The sequence below is a fragment of the Trichomonas vaginalis genome, chromosome VI (genome assembly GCF_026262505.1).
Source record: "Trichomonas vaginalis G3 chromosome VI, whole genome shotgun sequence".
Classification (NCBI taxonomy): domain Eukaryota; phylum Parabasalia; order Trichomonadida; family Trichomonadidae; genus Trichomonas; species Trichomonas vaginalis.
In genome coordinates this window covers 20,161,445-20,183,150 of record NC_067208.1, presented here as the reverse complement: position 1 = coordinate 20,183,150, position 21,706 = coordinate 20,161,445, and the positions used below count along the sequence as shown (strand labels likewise).

At 30.2% G+C, this 21,706-nt stretch overlaps 9 protein-coding genes across 9 annotated transcripts, besides 5 other annotated features; 3 read left to right on the top strand and 6 right to left on the bottom strand.

Annotated features, from left to right (window-relative positions):
- Positions 1-11,173: part of a mobile genetic element that runs on past the window's edge.
- On the top strand, positions 904-1,848 carry TVAGG3_0897720 (DNA/RNA polymerases family; the record flags this gene model as incomplete). Its single annotated transcript, XM_051251131.1, has 1 exon — positions 904-1,848. A coding segment is annotated over one exon (945 nt), but the record flags the coding sequence as incomplete, so codon positions are not given.
- TVAGG3_0897710 (uncharacterized protein) lies at positions 2,407-3,585 on the top strand (the record flags this gene model as incomplete). The annotated part of the gene is made up of 1 exon (XM_051251130.1): positions 2,407-3,585. The coding sequence occupies one exon, from the start codon at positions 2,407-2,409 to the stop codon at positions 3,583-3,585; it is 1,179 nt and encodes a 392-aa protein (XP_051086605.1).
- TVAGG3_0897700 (phage tail repeat-like family) lies at positions 5,569-6,648 on the bottom strand (the record flags this gene model as incomplete). Its single annotated transcript, XM_051251129.1, has 1 exon — positions 5,569-6,648. A coding segment is annotated over one exon (1,080 nt), but the record flags the coding sequence as incomplete, so codon positions are not given.
- TVAGG3_0897690 (uncharacterized protein) lies at positions 8,088-8,636 on the bottom strand (the record flags this gene model as incomplete). Its single annotated transcript, XM_051251128.1, has 1 exon — positions 8,088-8,636. A coding segment is annotated over one exon (549 nt), but the record flags the coding sequence as incomplete, so codon positions are not given.
- TVAGG3_0897680 (uncharacterized protein) lies at positions 9,858-10,573 on the bottom strand (the record flags this gene model as incomplete). The annotated part of the gene is made up of 1 exon (XM_051251127.1): positions 9,858-10,573. A coding segment is annotated over one exon (716 nt), but the record flags the coding sequence as incomplete, so codon positions are not given.
- A 3,572-nt stretch (positions 11,174-14,745) lies between the features above and the next one.
- Positions 14,746-14,781: a mobile genetic element.
- Positions 14,782-15,752: 971 nt separating this feature from the next.
- Positions 15,753-16,443: a mobile genetic element.
- A 1,181-nt stretch (positions 16,444-17,624) lies between these two features.
- TVAGG3_0897640 (aminopeptidase protein) lies at positions 17,625-18,878 on the top strand (the record flags this gene model as incomplete). The annotated part of the gene is made up of 1 exon (XM_001296211.2): positions 17,645-18,856. The coding sequence occupies one exon, from the start codon at positions 17,645-17,647 to the stop codon at positions 18,854-18,856; it is 1,212 nt and encodes a 403-aa protein (XP_001296212.2).
- Positions 18,879-18,943: 65 nt separating this feature from the next.
- Positions 18,944-19,094: a mobile genetic element.
- A 259-nt stretch (positions 19,095-19,353) lies between these two features.
- Positions 19,354-21,706: part of a mobile genetic element that runs on past the window's edge.
- TVAGG3_0897620 (uncharacterized protein) lies at positions 20,036-20,272 on the bottom strand (the record flags this gene model as incomplete). Its single annotated transcript, XM_001315724.2, has 1 exon — positions 20,036-20,272. One exon carries the CDS (start codon positions 20,270-20,272, stop codon positions 20,036-20,038), a length of 237 nt encoding a protein of 78 aa, XP_001315759.2.
- Positions 20,321-20,779, bottom strand: TVAGG3_0897610 (repellent protein 1 family; the record flags this gene model as incomplete). The annotated part of the gene is made up of 1 exon (XM_001315725.2): positions 20,321-20,779. The coding sequence occupies one exon, from the start codon at positions 20,777-20,779 to the stop codon at positions 20,321-20,323; it is 459 nt and encodes a 152-aa protein (XP_001315760.2).
- On the bottom strand, positions 20,810-21,214 carry TVAGG3_0897600 (uncharacterized protein; the record flags this gene model as incomplete). The annotated part of the gene is made up of 1 exon (XM_051251126.1): positions 20,810-21,214. The coding sequence occupies one exon, from the start codon at positions 21,212-21,214 to the stop codon at positions 20,810-20,812; it is 405 nt and encodes a 134-aa protein (XP_051086601.1).

Sequence of the window (21,706 nt, the reverse complement as noted above, 5' to 3'; positions counted from 1 at the left end):
AGATTTCGGAAACAATAAATCACGTGTTAAATCCTTTTTCCCTTATCAATTCATCACATGGGAGAATTACGAAGATGAATTATATAAAGTGGAACCATTCACTCAAGATTCATTTTATTCAGCATTAACTCAAGAAACAATATCCGATTCAGATTATCAAATATATCTCAATGATGCTAAAAATTTTGAGAATAGATTAGAATATTTTATTCATTATTGCAATAAAGACGTTGAAATTATGATTGACCCAATTGATAAAATTATTGAAGAAACATTTGTTTATAAAATTGACATGCTTCATAATCTTTCTTTATCATCGAATGCATCAATGATTCGTTACGCGTTAGCATATAAGAACTTCAATCCTAACGAAACATATCCAGAAGAAGAAAATGTGGAATCAAGTTTTGAATTAACAAAAAAGTATTGGAAATATAAAATTGATTCATATAAGAAACAAGATGAAAAAGCAGAAAGGGATACTAAAAACAATGTTTCAATGGATGACTATCAATACTATCACGATTTAATCCTTTCATCTAAATGCAAAATGTGTGGTAAAGCGTTTACATATGCTAATAAACCAACATTAGATAGAATCGATAATGAAAAACCACATACCAAAGAAAATTGTCAGTTAATGTGTTGTTATTGCAATGTCGTAAAATCAAATAAAGATGAAGATGTTCAACGTTTAAGAATCAATTTAAGAAATTATACATTAAAAAATAATTTACCAATGACTCTAGATTCAGTTGAAGCTTATCACATCCTCCGTAATGGAATTACTGGTGGTTTATCAAATGTTCAACATAGAGTAAATCTTAAAGGAATCACGCACATTAATAAACTTTCATATAATCCAGAAACTAAAACTGTATCAAATGAGGACACACCAACATTATGACTCATTTCGTTGGTGTTGACTTTAATTCATTATATCCTTCATCATTTTCATCTAATCCTCATGATTTCATTCAATATACTGACCATAAAATGTATATGCCGGGAAGATTGAATGGTGTTATCATTTGTGATACAGCAACAAAGAAAGCAAAAGCACTGGGAATAATTAAGAAGAAAAATACTTTATTCGTGGCTGAAGTAAAGGGTCACATTGATGAAAAATACATTAATGATTACATAAACTTTTTACCAATAATAAGAAACTTTGATATTATCACAGATGAAAAAACAATTGGTGGTTTTATGTATAATTACATGAAATCAAACAATCTACCAGTTGACCAGAAACAGAGGAAATTAACTCAGTTAGCATCAACACACAACCAATATCAACCATTTTCTTCTTATTATCTTTGGTATCTAATAGACAGATTTCATTTTATCATTGATGACATTCAATCAATTTTAACATTTACGAAAAATACTTGTTTTAATGAATTTGCGAATGAATTTATGAACGAAAGACAAAAGGCTGAATTAGAAGGAAATAAAGGAAAAAGTTTATTTTGCAAGATTTCACTTAATGGATCATATGGTTACGATGCAATGAATACACAAAATTACGCAAAGACTAAAATAATGAATGCACAGAAGGCACGCGTTGCATGTATGTCAAATAAGTTTAAAAACATAAGAGAAATAGGAGAGGATACGTATCAAGTGATGCTTAAAGATAGATTTTATAGATGTGATACATGTTTACAAGAGGCATTCTTCACTTTAGATAACGCAAAATACTGGTATTTGGTTTTCATTTATGATTTTATGTATAAATGCATGGATGTTAATTGTTTTCATTTCATTGAAGGTGATACTGATTCATCTTATTGGGCAATCGCTGGCGACCCAAATCTTCCTAACACTCAAGCATTTCAAGCAATTGTAACCGATAAAAAATTTTATGATAAAAACATTTACAAATTCACACCTTTTGATTTCTTCTGTTTTAATGAGAAATTTAAACCTAAATTAAAGAATAAAGCTGAAGAAAAAGCACATGAGAAGAAGTTATTGGGTTTAGCAATTGAGAAACAAGGTGATAACATGGTTGCTTTATGTCCTAAGTGTTATACTTCATTCAACGGTTCAATTGATGGAAGTGATTTTAAAAAGATTGCACAAAAAATGAAAGGAGTTAGTTTACGACAAAATAAACAATTAACACCTAAAAATTATTTGGATATAATAAATGATAAAGTGATATTTGATGGTCAGAATATTAATTTACAACTTAAAAACGGGTCAATGACTCGCTTAACAATCGGTAAGACTGCATTAACAGGAGCACACACTAAGGCTGTATGTTGTGAAAATGGATGTTGTATGCCATTTATTTAATAAAATGCCACAGAAGAGACAAAAGGAACCGTAAATAATGGTTTTGATACTATGATTCAAAGAGGCGGGCACCCTTAAAACACTTATTTTATTTTTATATAAATGAATAGCGTAGATTTAAAAAATTTAATTGATGATTTAGTACTTAATCAAAATTTTCTTAATTATTATGAATTAAAATCATATCTCCAAAAACATGATAACAATATAACGGGTGATGATATGGATTATTATTATTCGTATTATAAAAATGAAGTTTTGAAATATCATGATAAAATAATTTCTAAAATTAAAGACAAAATTAAAAATAATGAATATTCAAAGGGAAAAAGTAAATCACAACTTAAACAATTGAAAGATTTCAAAAATAAAGTATTAACAGAAGAAGATATTGATGAATTATATAAATTATATAAATTATATAATCCTGAGCCGCAAAAACCAAAGGAACAAAAACAAAAGGTGCAAAACGCCCAGGTCCTTCAGACCATAAATGAAGCACAAGCTTTAATTTATGATTCATTAGTTAAACCATATTCAGCCCGACTTTTAAATGAAGATCAACTTTTGGAATTCATCCTTCAACATAAACTCGAAGCGGGAAAGTATATCAAACCTTTATATACAGCATATTTAAAACAAATGAATAGAATACATCCAGAATTAATGAAGGGGGGAATGAAATCCAAAATCAAAGCAGATAAAATTAAACCACCTGCAACACCAAACCCTCCAACGACAGTACCTCCTCCTCCTTCAGTTAATCCTTCATCATTCACTTTATTATATCCATTTCAAACATTAAAGAAGCAAAAAGATTTTAAAAAGGATTTCAAAATATTAAATAAACCAACTGACCCAAAAATTCAACCGTTAAAGGAAAAATTTAGTCGCCCTTCATTTGCACCATATCCATATTCATACGAAATCGATCATTTAGAATATTCAAGAGGAAACGTTACTTATTTATTTGCCATTAACATTAACACCAGATATTTATATTGCATTCCGGTGAAAGGGAAAACAGAACAGGAAACAAGAAGAGCTATTCAATACTTACTAGATCATGAAAGAGTAGATAATATAAGGGGTGATGGTGATAAAGGATTTCAGGCAGCTATGGCTCATTATTTCCCACAAATTAATTTTTACTTTTCATCCTCTCCATATACGTTTCATAATAAAATAGTTGATGCGGTAATGAGAACTCTTAGAGATGCGTTAGGGTTAATGGTCAGATATACTGGGATGGAAATCATGACTCCATCATACAGCAGTTAGTATATTATTACAATAATACATGGCATAGAACAATAAACATGAAACCGGTGGAAATGAAAAATGATATTTCAAAAGAATGGGAATATATTAGAAAGCAAATGGAAAGGTTGAATGATGTTAAACGTGAACAAATTAATTCGGGGCTCATGAATTTTAAACAAGGGGATAAAGTTTTGATTCATCTCGATTATGGAAAAACTGATAAATCAATGACAAAAAGAAGACGAAGATTTGACACAATAGCTGAATTTGTTAGATATATTAACGGCAATGCATTAGTTGAAGTTGACAATAAATTAATAGAAATTCCGATTTATTTTATTACTCCATTATATTTAAATAATATTTAATTTTTTTATTTCGTAAGAAATGAGTAACAACGAAGCAGTCAAGAGTCCAGACGATGAATATAAAAAGAAACTAAACAGAATTAAATCAAAAATATGTTATTACAAAAAGAAGCCACAATGTGGTGGGGTTGAAAACGATAAAGAGAGGAAAGAAATAATCGAAAAATTAGAAACTTATCGTTCAATCCTTAAACTGAGTGAAGCAAAAATAAAAGAATTTAATAGAATAAATAAATTGATTGGAAGAGATGAATTTAATAAAGATGAATTTTTAAACTCTATCCAAATTTAATTTTTATTCCTCTTCGACAACATCTCTCTTTCCATCATTACCGCATAACCACATTTTCTCAATTTTAGTGGTTTGTTATTTTTAACATGTTCTTGCATCATTTTTATCATTTCCTCCCTTGTTATGATTCGTGGTAAATTTTGAGCTTGTGGGGTATTCATTTATGATAAAAATAAAAATTTGTTATCACTTATTTTATCGTGAATGTTTTTAGGTTCTTCAATAATTAATTATTTTTGAATAACTGGGAAATAAATTTACGTCAAATATGCAATTTATAAAATCTTATGTCGACAGGCTACGTAGCACAGTGGTCTAAGGTGGTGTTATGGAGGGGTCAAGGTCTGTGGTTCGAACCGCGACAGCGCCGTATTTTCTTATTTTCTTTATTTGTCTTGTTTGTCGTGAATAAAAAGTATCATAAAAGTGCTCTATCTTCCACGGGAATAAATAAAAAATTTACTTTATTTCTTCTTTATTTCTTCTTTATTTCTTTGTTCCCGTGGAAGAAGGGTTTTGCTGTTTTTTCTCAGCCGAAATCAATGATTTTTTCATTTTTGGAATCCTTAGCGAATGAGGAATCTTTTCTCTCGTGGAAGCTTTGACCTAAAATAATGTTTGCTCTTTTGGAGCTCCTAAAGTTTGTTTCACAAACATTGAGCGTTCATTGAACTCTATACCATGCGAATACAGTCATAAATGGTGGCATGTAATCTTTACTTTGTCCCGTTGTTTGTGTATATCCTGAAACGCGATGTGTATGGTTTCCTTCTCCCTGAGTGTCACTCCAGTAACAATTTATGGCAAATTTAACATCATCTTTAACATCATATCCTTTACCTTTTGTCATTCCTGACCAATCCCAATATCTATGCTTATGCCAACCTGCTTGAGATGTGCTTAAATCTATGTAGTGACTGTGTGCAGGTAAATTTTCACCCGTAATTGTTTTACTTCCCCTGTTTCCTTTGAAGAGTTTGCACAATACAAAAACCTGTCGACTATTTGTTCCCATGCACCAACACCAAACATTGCTTGAGGACCTCTCACATCCATAGATGTATAAATAGAACCTACTGGGTTCATTAAATCAAACATATGAGATATTATAGGATTGTCTCTTTTGAACTTAAAATATAGTGTAACTATTTCGGGTTTCTTCTGGTTTGTGTCAGAATATTTTTTATAATATAATCTTATGTTTTCAGGGTATGTAAAATCTTGACTATAATATTTATTTTTGTCATCTTCATAATAGTATACTATTCTCGTTTTTTCTATTGCATTATATCTTTTATATCTATAATAATCTAAATATAATGTTTGCTTTTTTGGGTCTACATGTGCGTCAACACCATAGTCATAATAATACGGTGCTGGAGCTACGTTAGACAATGTCATATCCGTCATTTCATAAACTCTTAAATATTTCTTTTGTTCGTCTCCATATAAGTTTAAGTAGCAGTTGTTGTCTAATGGAACTTTAACTTGTGTGCCATTATTCTTTATATAGCCTACATACATTTCATTGTTATTTTTCGGAATGAGTTTATACCGTATACCATTTCTTAAGGACTGTACAAACTCCCATCTAAAATATTTGTTTTCTTCATTGACAGAAAAGTCGCCAACAATAGTTTCAATATTTTTTGTTCCAACTAAACTTTGGTATATTTCGTTAACAAATGATATATCTGCTTTCTTTGCTAACTCATCGTTAACATATTCCTTATCTGCCTTCTTTGCTAACTCATCGTTAACATATTCCTTATCTGCTTTCTTCCCTAACTCATCGTTAACATATTCCTTATCTGCTTTCTTTGCTAACTCATCGTTAACATATTCCTTATCTGCCTTCTTTGCTAACTCATCGTTAACAAATGATATATCTGCTTTCTTTGCTAACTCATCGTTAACAAATGATATATCTGCTTTAAGGTCTAAACATTCTGAAACCCATCCTGTATCAGCTTTAGTTTTAAGAATCTTCGATGTCCGTTCATGATACCATTCAACCCTTTCTATAATTTCATTATCTTTTTCATTAACATATTCCTTATCTGCCTTCTTTGCTAACTCATCGTTAACATATTCCTTATCTGCCTTCTTTGCTAACTCATCGTTAACATAAGTTTTATCTGCTTTCTTTGCTAACTCATCGTTAACATAAGTTTTATCTGCTTTCTTTGCTAACTCATCGTTAACAAATGATATATCTGCTTTCTTTGCTAACTCATCGTTAACATATTCCTTATCTGCTTTCTTCATTATGTCATTTAGGAAACCTTTTATGAATTCCTCATTTAAATTAAATCTTCCGATCTTCAAAACTTTAGGAAATGCATTTAATGCGTAATATCTTTGTTCTTCTGGTGGAATTGATGTTATATCATCCGTTATTCCTTTAATTTTTGAATTCATAAATAAAATTTCTTTTATATTTGATATCACTGCACCACCTTTGCAAACGAATTCGAAATGGTCATTTTTCAATACTATCTCCAAATCTCCATATTTCAACATTTGCGTTTGTTCTGCCGTCTTTGAATTATATGCATATATGGCGTATGTAATGGTCTGTGGTTGCTGTTGTTTAATCATTTATTACGATTTAAAAATAAATATTTAATCTGTTATCTCATCAGCTATTTTTTCTATTTGAAATTGCCATAATATTTCATTCATAAATTCTAAATCACAATCAAATAGGTCAGTTATTCTAAATTTAATATTTGATAAATCTTTTGAATGAAGAATAAATGAATTCCCGGATAATTGAAACGGATATGATAAAGAAAATATGTTTAAGTTGATGGATAAAATGTTTTGTATTGATGGGTAAGAGTTAGGGTCTAATGTTTGATGTGAAAATCTCATTGGGGTATTAACTTTATCACATTTGATTAAAATGAAATTAGAACCAGTGTCAGAATACAAAACATCCCCAACATCTTTTTCAAAATTTAATATCCCCAACAATGAACGAAGACGAGGAGTACAAAATTTAATTTTCAGCGGAAATTTAATAAGGTTATTTATTTCATCAAGTTCAAAAAGTTTATCAGGTTTTGATTTAAAATTTTCTTCATACCATACGATAAATGATTCATTTAAATAACTTAAAATCATGTTAATATCCCATTTCGTTATCACATTATTTATATACATATCATACGTTTTTAGGTCTACGACCCCGCCGCTATGCGGCTCATGGTCATCTTTAATAAATGATATATAATCTGAAGGGTCTAAAAGAATGGGATTAAATTTACCACTCACAGAAACGAGAGTAACATTATAAATTCCGCTAACTGTTAAATTTAATTCACAGTTATTATTCGAAATAATATTGATAATTGACATTTTTTTATTACGATTAAAAATATGGTAAAGCGTTATTTTCCAGTGATAAATAAAACTAGAATAAGATTACCTCAAGAATTCATAAATTCAACGAATAAGAAATTCATTCATGTTATAAATTTTAGTGTTTTCAGAAAATATGAGTCGATGTCATATTCATCATCAGGTTATATTTCACTTCATTCAAATTTAGTTCAATCAAACCCATATAATGACCATTTCATAAGATTTTCAGATGGTATTAAAAATGTAATTGATAGATTAAAATATGAACAGATTGACAATATCGAATTTTTGGAATTTTGGTTTAAATATCCCGATGGAAAAAAGATTGAAGTTAAAGATAAAGCTGATACTATAACAAAAACAATTACAATGACCGATCCGGATAGTGGGGAACAAAAAGAAATAAAACAAACGATAGAAACTGGTGAAAGGTCAATTATTATCGATTATGATTCAAAGGATTATTATTCGATAATGTTAATGCTTGAATATTAAATAGCCTTAACAAAGAATTTTTCAAGTGATATTTTATATTCATCAACTATTTTATTATAAATATCATTATATGTTAAATGAAGTTCAGTTGTTGTTCCGTTCTTTGATATCTTAATTGTGCTAATATCCTTTATAGGATTTATTTTTGCAACTGTTCCGCAGCATGAAACCTCATCATCTATGAAAAATTGAATCTTCACGTCTGAATCTTGAACATCACAAAGAATGGCGATAATGTGAATTAATGATTCATAAGGTAAAATAATTAAACCGGATTGGTCAATTAAATTTATTATTGAATCATAATTATCAGTTATGATATCACGGTAAATTTTCATTAATTCAGAATTAATGTCTATTTTATATGGCGCATTGCGACTGTAATCGTAGATTCCTGGGTTTATAAGTGGGGGGTATGTTGGATAAGTGGGAATTTCAACAGGTTCTTTACCAGGTTCAGATAAAATGATTGGGTCTCCATTCTCATGGTTTTCTTCATTCTCCTCATTCTTCGGTAAGTCACGAGTTAATAAATTTGGTTGAGTTGCTGACCTTGTTAATTCAGGACTAACATTAACTTTAACATTTTGAATAATTCGTGATTTATCATCATTTACGTTATAACCAACCGTAATCTCTGCTTTTGCGTTAGTGTTCTTTTGACTAGTGAAACGTCTTCTCATTTATATTCGAAAAAAAAATATATTTAAACTTTTATTTTGCTGGAACTTTTGAATCTATTATTTCCTGTATTTGTTCATGAAGTTGATTTTTAGCATTTTCATCGAAATTAATAGACCGAATATATTCATTAATTGCATTCTTATAATCATCTGATTTCTCAAATTTTCTTTTATCTGATTCCTTAACTAAATCATAAGTTAAACCTCGTTGCTGATATAATGGTTTCTTAATTAAATCTTTGAATGCTTGAGATAAAGCACCTGATGCAATTCTTGCTACTATAATTGGTTGGAATTGCTGTTTAAGTTCATCTTTAACATTTGCGAAAACTGGATCGAATAAAGCAACTTTAAAGAATTTCTTAGCTGGAATTTCAGGTCTTAAATTTGCATATTGACCATCAAACTGGTTAGAATATCGTGGTAATCCATCCGGTCCCTCTTCAATAGCATTTAATTCTTCATTGAAGTAAGAATATGGATTATGACGGTATGAATTAATTGGACCATTTTCACCTTCTCCAATGTATTGTTTAACAGCTTTTCCATTTTCATCAAATTGCATAGGATAATGTTCATTATATGCTTTACGTTTAGGATAATCCGTCATTGTTAATTTATACCCATTTATGACTTTAATATTTCCTTGACCATCAGTAACGAAAACTTCATTTATTCCATCAGGTTTTCCATTTGGACCCGTAATGTCTGCTTCGTGTGCTTCCCAATTTGGTCCGTGACGTTTGGCATATGCTTGAGCTTCTGGTAATGTTAAAACGTTTCTCATTTGTTTAACATCCTTTTGAAGACCGGCAACAATGTGGACTAATTCTTTCATTCCGTCTGGAACTTTCATAGTTCTATTATATGCACCCTTTTTGTTTGTTCCTTGTTTTAATGGAACCTGTAGAAGATTTGCAATTTCTGTCATGTTTAATTATAAATAAAAAATAAAAATTAATTATAAAAAGTTATTCGAATTTAATGGAACCTTTATTTAAATCAACTATTATTTTTCCATGTTCTCCTAATTGTTGATATTGTGTGTAAAGTTCATTAATGCTCATTGGTAAATTCACTTGATAAAGCATAACGTTCAACTGTTGACGACTAAAACCACTGAAAATGAAAAGGGTGGACAGGTTTGATTTAATGTTTGTGCTTAATGCTTTAAAGTATTGAACAGCCATGAAGAATGAACACTGAATGTGTCGACATTGAGTTAATAATTGATTAAAATATGATTTCTCATTAGTTATTAGTTTTGATTTCACCGCATCATCTAGAAAAATGAGTGAATGCAAAAATTCTCTATCAAAATTTGAAATAGAAAGTGTTTCAAATAATTCATCCCGTTGTTTATCAATAATTTTATCCTCTAATCCTTGCTTCTTGATTGTATTATATAATTCTTTATACATTACAAAGTTTTTTAAATAATCTTCTGCTTCTTCTTGTGATAAATAAATAATTGGAATTTTGATTAAATGCTTTAAAGATTCAAATGTATCATCTGAAGGTGAACCTGAACGGTTGATATAAATTAACACATGTGAATAGGGTGAAGTGTTAGCAATAATGATAATTTGTTTTAATATCGTTAATGTTTTACCTTTATTTTGTTTACCAATTGCTGCAGTGATTGAATTTAAGTAACATTCAGAATATGGAATTTTCATTAATTTTTCCTTAGATAGAGCATTTCTATTATCACTCAATGCTTCATTAATCATATCATCTACGTATGTATTATATACTCCTGCTAATTCTTCATAAGGGGTGGATGAATTTAAATCCATTTAATCAAAAATAAATTTATAATTTTAAACATTTCTATTCATCAATATTTCATCATATGAACTTCTATACTGCGGTGGTGTACCTGTTGGATGATATTTCAAACCTTCATCCGGTGTCCATGTCCAATATGTAGTCCTAGTAAACCAAACCTGAGGAGGATTTGTCACTTTTGAACAGTAAGTGTCATTTTCACCCTGAATGATTGGATAAGCTTTCACTTGTACTGTAACTTGTGAGTTGAAAGTTTCTAATCCATCAAAGAATATACCCGCTCCATCACGTTGAACTGGAATAGTGCATAAGAATGAAGTTTGGTCTTTCCATGTTCTAGCTAATGGTGTGCCATCATCATCATTCAGTGGTCTAGTTAATGAGTCCTCGTATTCTTCTGTGCATTCATTCACTCCATCTAAATCAGAAGCTTGAAGCATACGTGTAAAGAATATGTCACCCACTGTGGTCATCGCTTGATCGGGGAAGTTTCTGGAATCTATAGTGACCTGAAGACCTCGAAGCATTGGATTTTCTAAAACCGTTCTTTGCATTGCATTCTTCGGAAATGTTAACACAACATCTGTAACATTATGAAGAGCGTATGAGAAATCTGAGCTAATACCTTCAGGAGTGATGCAACCTCCATTTAGTGAACGAACGTCAATATGTTGAGCTGGAATCATGAATGGATCTTCCTTACTAAATAAACGTGGTATTGCTTTAACTGATTCTTCAATTAAACCGTATCCTGGTGTAATGCATTTATCCTCTAAAACTTCCATCTTTGTGCATGAAATAATAACGTCTTCAACTGTTGCGTCAGCAGATGTAGCGGCTAAGCTTGTAATTAATTTGGCAGGAAGTCCGATTTGTTGGAATTTGCGATCATATTTATAAACATGATTCATAATCTTTTCATAATTTTCATCAGTTATCTTTTCATAAACGTAATTTTGTAAATCAGCAACTCTTAACGGGTCAACCTGACAAAATACTAAAGTATCCCTGAAAACATAATATTTAAGAATGATTTCACCAAATGATTTAGGATAATCATCGAACGCCTGAAATGCTAACAAATCATTTACCGGAATAATCATATCAAAAGTGACATCAACTTCTTCATTTGCTTTCTTGAAAACTTCTGAAGGGTCAATATATTTACCACATACTGAGTTATCATATTTTTGAACATTATTATATAACGAATGAACAAACTTTTTAACTTTCCTTTCTGATTTTGGTTTATATGTTGCAAATGCGAAAGATTCACGGGCGCAATCCATCTGAAGATAACCAGCATCACCTCTTTCGGTTTCTACTTCTAATTGCTTAAAGCTTTGATTTGATGATTTATAACCAACGAATAAACGCATGCATTTAAAAGCGGCATCACATGTGAAAGCTTTATTTGAAACTAGAGTTGCTTTAACTTTGCGTTTAATATATGTGTCACCTAATTGGTTCACATCATGAGCCGGATTTGTAATTCTTAAATGAGTTTGTTTATCATCAAAATATGGAGCATCAGAGTCATAGCATGAACTTTCAAGTTCTCTATAATATCTTCTTCCATCATTCTTTGCGAATATTTCATTTATCTTTTCGAATGAATGAAATACATTTCCATTAATCGGTTTAGTGTTTGGCACTAAATAGTTAGTCGTCATTTATTATTAAATAAAAAATCAAAATTAAAAGATGAAAATGAATTTTTAATTTTAATGAAATAATCAACTATGGCTGCAGGATTCTTTAAGAAACTGTGGGATAAAGTAAAAAGAGGAGCGCATAAAGTTTGGGAAATTAAGAAAGGAGCAAATTGGATATTTAAGAATAAAGAAGCAATTAGTGACGTTGCTGAACAAATAGCACCTAATGTTCCGGTAAGGGAAGTATTAAATAAAGGAGATAAGGTTTATCGTCGACTACAACCGATACTAAGATAAAAATAATATTTATTTATTTTTCCACTATCTACCCCTATTTTATTAAGTATTCCTTCAGCAATTCCACCAACTGCGTTACCTGCTTGTGCTCCCATCGCCGGATTACCTGCTTTAGCACCTAATACTCCTCCTATGATAGTTCCTGCCGTTTTCGCTACTGGTGCCAAAAAGTTTGCAACGGGTTTAATAATCTTTTGATGAACCCAACTTGCAGCTTTCTTAATTCCTTCCCATAATTTTTTAAAGAATCCTGCCGCCATCTCTGATTTAATATTAATTAAAAAATATATTTCATCACTTATATTCTAATTTTTTTATTAATGATAAATGAAACCGATTTTAAAAATAAATGAAACAGAGGAGGAAGAAATAAATGAAAGTGAAAATGTTCAACAAAAATAAACGTTGTTAAACCAATTACTGAAATAAAAATTTTTTCATTGTTGATGAATTTAATGGACTATTATGCTAATAATAAAAAATTATTTGAAGAATTGACAACATGTAAATTGAATAAAATGTTTAAAGTTGAGGACAGAGTCCAAGACCCGGAGGTCATGGATTCAAAATTTCAAAAATAAAAGGTGTTGTTAGTTTAAAATCTATTCCTCAATCAAGAATCACCTCATTAATGAAAATTGATGATTTAACAAAAAGAATAGAAATTATTGAAGAGCGAATAAATCAAATTATTGATTTCATAAATCATGACTCGTTGAGCCCGGGTCCTTAAAGCTCAAGGCACAAAGTGCCCAGGACTTAAAGTCCATCACTGAGTTCAAGGTTATATTCATCAAATATTTCATTATTAAATGCAACTTCTGCTAGTTTATTTATTTTTTCAATACGATCATTTGAAAGTCTATCGTTTAATTTTTTCGGAAGTTTTTCATTTTCTAGTTCTGAAACTTTATTGGATGATATTTAAACCCGTTAAATTCTTTTTCCTCAGTTTTGATCATTAATTTACAAAGAACTTTTGTGGTTGGAATTCGTTAAACCATTTATCATTAATATTTGTTATAAATTCAATATCTGGAATTAATTCCCAAATTTTTGCATTTTCAATTAATTTATTATCAAATGCAAAAGCAATAGGTTTAATATTAAACTTACCTTTATAATATATACTTTCTACATAATCATCGAAATAAACATCTACTTGTTTAACATTTTCAAGAATTGGTGAAAGAACATCCATTAATTGATTGACGGTTACGAATCTTGATCCACTCATTTTCATACGAATTAAAAAAATAAATTATTCAAAAAATGTAAGACATGAATTTTTAATATTGGTTTCATACAAAATAAAAATAAATTATTCATAAATGTAAGACATGAATGTTTAAAATCTATTTTTTTATTTCATTATGGTAGTGAATCTTTCATTCATGAATGATAATTATATCTGATTTCTTTTACTCTCTCGTATATACTAGATTTAAAGAATTCAGAACTTTTACCATAATCTCCTAAATGTTTTCTTATCCCTAACGTGTGCCAGTTATTATATGAAACTGTATAAACTTTATCTTTATCTTTACATCTTTCATCACTTCCAATATATTTATATCTCAGTTTTGATTTTGCATTTTCATAATCATTAACGTTTAATAATTCACAGTCTTCCTTTTTAAATAAATGTTTAAGATATTCAGGATTTAATACTCTACGTTTATATGCTCCTAACTTAGTTCTAAAGGTTTTCTACAAAATTTAGGAATTCCATCCTCTTTAATGTCATCAATGATTTCCATTTCATTATTTTCAATTTCTTCTTCTCGTTTTGAGGTCTTTGATTATGACTCCATTGATTCCATGAAATTAAATATTCTTTATCATTATATTTATACCTCATTAGCTTATTTTGGCTTTCATATTCATTTAATAATTCACAATCTTCATTTTTAAATTGAAGTTTAACCCATTCAGGATTTAAACAATGTTTAATTAATCGCGGAATATCTGACATCATCTATATATAGCTTCTTTTATAAAAGATAAAAAAATAAATTATTTTAAAATTAATGTTAATTTTTTAATGATTTATAAATAAATATATTTTAATGCATCGTCTATATATAGATGTAACAAAAAAAGTCACACAACCCGCACTCATCTACTACTAAAAAATTCGGGCTATTTATCTTATATATATATTATACAATGATTTGACATATATAGTATAATAGAAATATCATAAAAACTAACATCCATTCGAATAAAATAAACAGAAATTCATCAAAAGTGACAGCTCTCAATTTTTTGACATTTGTAAATTCTAAATTGAATGAGAAAAATGAAATAATACTAAGCATAATACAATATTCTAGATTTAATTATAATTAGGAAAAAGTTAGTTTTGAGAGTACTTTTCATAGGCATATAGAATGAAATCTTCTGAAAAAAATATCACATAAACTCATATTATTTTCTAATATATAACTATTTTATATAAAAATCAAATTCAATGATCTTAAAAGCGAATGATAAACCTCAAAATTTACGAATATAATGAGTGGGAATATAATGCTTATCTATCATAAAACCATATGAAATATCAATTTTTGCTTTACGCCTAATTTTGACGACAATTAGCAAAAAATGTTAAATGTTAACACTCAGTCCATTTGAATATGAAAAATAAAATTGACTTTGATTAAATGTTTTTATTTATCATGCAATTCTTCTTGCGACCAAAGATTTGAATAAAATTTCAAAAAATAAGATAGCTTAAAAAATAATATACGGTAGTGTTTACTAATAGATGAATAGTATATAAATTCTATTAAAATGGATTTGATCCAAAAAAATATATAAAATTTGATCATAAATAAAATCGTTTTAAATTACTTCTTCATTTAAATTATAACAATTATTTTTGGTTTTAATGTATTATAGTCCATACAATACTATTGTAATCTCTTTTCTCGAATTTAATTTTTCAATTAGCAATTCGAGAAAAAAAATATTACTTAAAGGACGACTTATCACTCCGAAAAAGACCAAAATTAAGGACGTGATTTTTTTGAAAGTTCGCGATTTTTCAAAAAGTCGCAATTTTTTCCCGAATCGCGATTTTTTTAAAAAATCGAAATTTATCGTTCAAATCGCGATTTATTAATAAATCGCGAAAAAATTCTGTTCGCGATTTTTAAAAAATCGCGATTTAAGCTAAAAATCACAATTTATCATCAAAATCTAGATTTAAAAATTCGGTTGCGATTTTGCCTAATAATTTATTTATAGCATTTTTTACTATACTGTAATAAAAAATTAATTATAATAAATTAAATGTTTATTAAATCAAATGTTTTCTTTGCAATAATATTTTTAATGTTGAGTAAACAATGTTGGGATCAAGTGTATCATTTTTCAGACCTTTCTGAACAGCTTCAAGCATACTGATGCATTCGACTTTTTTAAATTGTGTCATTTCTTCGAAATCTCTTGTGACTTTTTTGATAACTTTAACACTTCTCTCTGAATCCAGACCTTTAATTTGCAACTTAATCAGGAATGAAGGAACAACACTGGAATATAACTCGATGACAAGTTCATCGAGTCGAAGATTTGGTTGTACACCACTTGTATGTGCCGGATACCAGTGTGTCAAATTTTTTCTGAAATTAACTTTAAAAGTACTAAGTAAGATCATGAGATATAGCAATATATGTTTAAACTAACTTATATTTTGGTTGTACACCACTTGTATGTGCCGGATACCATTGTGTCAAATTTTTTCTGAAATTAACTTTAAAAGTACTAAGTAAGATCATTTATTTTTGCATAATATAATGCCAATATGGTTTCTTTTGATTTTATTTCATTTATAAGCAAATCAGATTTACCCAAAAACTCCACTCCATAAGCGTTCATTTGCTAAATTAAAAAGTGACAATGGGCTAGTCTGTCCCTTTCTCTGAAGAATTGACAACGTGTAAATTGAATAAAATGTTTAAAGTTGATGGATTCAAAATTTCAAAAATAAAAGGAGTGGTTAGTTTGAAATCTATTCCTCAATCAAGAATCACATCATTAATGAAAATAGATGATTTAACAAAAAGAATAGAAGAGATTGAAGAAAGAATGAATCAAATAATTGATTTCATAAATTCAAATAATCATTAGCTTATTTTGGCTTTCATATTCATTTAATAATTCACAATCTTCATTTTTAAATTGAAGTTTAACCCATTCAGGATTTAAACAATGTTTAATTAATCGCGGAATATCTGACATCATCTATATATAGCTTCTTTTATAAAAGATAAAAAAATAAATTATTTTAAAATTAATGTTAATTTTTTAATGTGTTTAGTATATAATATTTATTACTAATTTATTTAATAATGTCGCGCTTTCTTACGAATTCATGACTTAAAAACGTAAGAAAAAATTTTTATATCATCTATATATAGAAGATGTGAAAATGTAAGACATGAATTTTTAAAGTTTATTTTTTATTCATGAAAATAATTATTTCTAATTTCTTTTACTCTCTCATACATACTAGATTTAAAGAATTCAGAACATTTCCCATAATCTCCTAAATGTTTTCTTATCTTATTAGTTTTCCATTCATTATATGAAACTGTATAAACTTTATCTTTATCTTTGCATCTTTCATCACTTCCAATATATTTATATTTCAATTTTGATTTATTGGTTTCATATTCATTAACGTTTAATAATTCACAGTCTTCCTTTTTAAATAAATGTTTTATGTATTCAGGATTAACAATTCTATAATATTGCTTCCCTTTAAATCTTTGAATATAAACAGGAACACCATCCTCTAAAATTCGATAATCTATTTTATCTGGTTTTACTTGTTGGGTCATTTATGTAAGAATAAAAAAATAAATTATTTTAAAATTAATGTTAATTTTTTTTAATGGTTTATAAATAAATATATTTTAATGCATCGTCTATATATAGATGTAACAATAAAAGTCACAAAGCCCATCATATCCTACTACTATTATTTTCCGAAAGTGATTCCGAATGTTCGTTGAAATCCTGATGATAACTGTATTGGACACATTATTATCAGCTTTTTATCAAAAGCGATTGACGATCATAATGATCGTTGAAATTGAATAAAAATCAAGTCACAATTGAATGAGTGTTTCAGAAGCGGCAACTTCTGCTTTAACAAGAGTTGAAGAGATTATAAAATTATATGGACCACGTTTATGCGGTGACGAATCAACACACAAAGCTGCGGAGTATCTTAAAAAAGATATGGAAAATTATTGTGATACCACAAAGTTGGAGACATTTAAAGTGAATCCAAAGGCTTTTCTCTCTTGGGTAAAGATAGCTGATGTCCTTTATGTAATATCGATCATCTTGGCATGGATGAATGTACCTATATTCGGTGCTCTTTCTGAAATGTTGATAGTTATGTATTACGTATTTGAAAATGTTTTATTTATGAAGTTTGCAGATAGATTTTTCCCAGAAAAGATTGGAAAGAATGTTTATGGTATTATTGAGCCAACAGAAGAAGTTAAGAATACAGTTGTATACTCAGGTCATCATGATAGCGCATTCATTTTTGGCTTTTACGAGTTCCTTCCAAATCTTTTTATTATCAGAGCAGCGGTGGGCCTTTTAACACCATTGGTCTTCTCGCTTGCCATGTTCTACGAGTCCTTCTTATTATTCCAAAGCGGACAGGGACAATTCAATTTCTTTGGAGAAATTCCAGCCCTTTCTCGCAAGATGAACATATTCTTCCTATTCTACACACCAATTGCTCTCTCATCTTGGAACTTTGTTAAGAACACAGGCACACCAGGTGCAGGAGATAATTTAATTGCTTCTTCAATCGGTGTTGAACTTGCTAAGTACTTCTCAGAGCACAGACCTAAGAACACAAGAGTCGTTATTGCATCATTCGATGGCGAAGAAGCCGGACTTCGTGGTGCAAGAGCTTTCTGGGACGCTCATGCAAAGGAATACCAGGATGCTTACAATTTCAACGTCGACTCACCATTCTTCCTCAAAGAATTGACCCTCCTTAAGTCAGATATCAATGGATTCCAGCCTCTTGACCAAAAGATGGTTGATGATATCATTGAAATCGGTAAGAAGAACAATCTCCAAGTCAACCAGAAAGATCTTTTGTTATTACTTGGCGGAACAGATGCTGCTGAAGCTGCTAGACATGGTGTTCGCACAACAACTTTAATTGGCTTACCATGGACTGTTGGAAACTACCAACCTGTTTATCATACAATGCTTGACAAGCCAGAAAACGTCGAACCAGAAGCAGTTGATGGTGTTTTCACACTTGCAAGAGAATTCATTTTGTCAAAAGACCAGTAAATTATTAAAAATTATCCTTTTTATACTCTTTTTACTAGGGCTGTACAAAATCGAGAAAAACATTGCCGTGCGGTAATATAGGGTCAAAAAAAAATCGCGCCTCGGCGGCTCCGCCGCCTCGGCACTATTAAGTGCGCATTATATTTAATATATGTCCTTCTTTTTTTTCTCTTTTCTTCTTCTTCTTTTCCTTTCCTTTTTCCTCTCCTTCCTCTTCTTTCCTTCTCCTTCTCTTTTTACAACAACGTCGAAGATCTTCGAATTTGATTGTTGGAAAAGCATCTATTTCAGATAAAGGATGCCTTTCTCACAGTCAACATACGAGGGTCCTGGCTGAAACGTTCTCAAAAAGCCTGAAATGGTAATTCTCTGATCACTCATAGCTGGGCAGGTAGTCATTGCTGACAATACCTGTCTTTATGCATGCACGCTTTCATGTATATGGGTTTACACTATCAATTCGCAAAGTTGTTCCGAATTCTTCCAAAATGGAAGGAAGTTAGTATACATATAATGTGTACGGAGGCACTGCGAGCCTCCTTACCCATTATATGTGAATTTGACACTTTACAAAACCGTTAACGTATATTTTACAACACAAACACAAACACCAACTTAACCTTAAATATTTATAAAGCCGCCAACCACTTCACCTCACTAACGTTTTCACAAACGACTTCACTACTGTAAAAAATAAACGTTCTCACTTACAAAAGTATTGCAACTCTTCCATTGCTGTGCTTCACACACTAGTTCATATTCTTCAGTATCGCTGCTGTCGCTCCAATCGTCAGAGTCAAAGTCACTGTCAAAATAAATGTTAGTAAGTTTTGACAAAGCTAATGAAACACGCTTACCGTTTGTATCGTATGCTTGTATAAACTTTCCATTCTTCATTCCTTCATAAACGCTCAAACTAACTTTACCCTTTCTCCCTCGTATCTGATAGAATGTATTTTCACGAGGAACGAAGAACAAATTCTTGAACTCATGACCGTTGTAGTTTGTTATCTCAATAGTTTTCGTCATTTATATAAAAAAAATAAAAAATAAACTTAAAAATTAATGATATCACCACCCTCACATGTATGAAAACATAGCACAAAAATAAATTTAGGTGAAGTGGTGAAATCTCACCTCTTTTTTCACCCGGTTTTTCACCCTGTTGAATTCATTGCTTTATAACTCTCTTCCTTTCTCCAACTCTTCTAACTTCTTCTTAAGTTCAGCAATGTTGTCCTCATGAAGTTTAATCTTCCTTAATATACCTTCTCTATCTAATGGTTGCTTTATCTTTCTAAACTGAACTCTACCATCCTTCATAGTATGAATGTAAAAACCTTCTGGAATAGTTCCTGATTTAATGTATTCTACCAAAAACTTTTGTTTCATTGCTTCAGTGACTTTATTTGTCATTTCAATCAAATAAAAATTTTAATATTAAATAAAAATAACGTTATTTTTTCAGTAAGGAAACGCAGGAGTTTTACGATTTATTTGAGGAGTAGGTTCTGGTTTAAATGTTGGAGTCGGTTTAGGAGTTGACTTTTGAACAGGAGTTTGTACTTCCATAGGTTCAGGAGTCATTGAAGGTTTTGCTTGTGAAGGCGTTGGTTTTGGCGAAGGTGTTGGAGTTTGTTTAACTTCAGCTACTTCAGTATTATTTACAACATTTGCTTTATTTCTTTTCAACATCATAACTGCTCCTGCTGTAGCTAGCAAACCTAGTGGGAGACCATATCTTATATAAGGACTTGACCAAATGCTATTTTTGACAGGAGCTGGTGGAACACCTAACCTTGGTGAGACTGCTCTTTGCCATTGTGCAGCTCGTAAGAAATATTCAATAGGTGCTCCATAATCGTTTGGTAAAGTTTGTTTCATAGATGGTGAAGGTTCACGAGAGCTTGATGAAGAACTCATTTATAAGCTTTAAAAATAAACGTTCATCCTTTATTCCTCACCGTCGTCCGTAGCTAAGTTATAGTCATCTAATCTTATTATTGGGATTCCATTAGCACGCACCTGAATGGCAAAGCAACAATCCCTCATAAATCCAATAAGTGGCTTTGGTACATTTTCAGTTGCTAGTTCAATAGGTCCTTTAACAGACAATTTGTATGTTATTGGAGCAGTAGATGTTTGACCTTGCTGGAAGCAAAAGTCCACTTCTGTTGGAAAACCACATAAGAAATGTGTGTTGTCATAGCTATCCCATTTATGTTCCACACTACCATCATCCACCAATGACCTCATAACATCTTCATTAAATCCTATCATATCATTGTTTGTATTGCAGGCGTTCGCAACCATTTCATAAAATACAGGTCCATATGATTTTTCGGGTTCTGCAGGCATATTTCCATAAGCTCCTATGGAAAGCTGAAGATATTTAAACTTAGGGTTCTCAAAATTAACATAATAGTTGTCTTTCTTTCTAAATAGTGCCCAAATACTTTTAACATTAATAGGCGTATAAGCTGCTGTAAATGTTGCACTTGAACTATCTGTATTCTTTGAGAATGAACCGTCCATAGGAATCCAATCCATAACTTTAACAGGAAAACATAAAGCCTCATTTGTATAATGTTCTACAAGTTCTGTATAAATGTTAGGGTCTAAAGAGAATGACTTTGGATGAATGAAACATTCATTAAAATCCATCTTTGTTCGAAATAGTTGCTGGTTTACAGTTGTAATAGTAACTGTTCCACTAGCTTCTACTGCCTTCGTTATCATAGTGAATGGTTCATTCCATGGAACAAATTTATTTGTCGGTGGATTTGAATCTGCAGCAAATGCAACTTTAAGAGTTGGATTGAAAGCAATGATATCATTTACAGATATAGA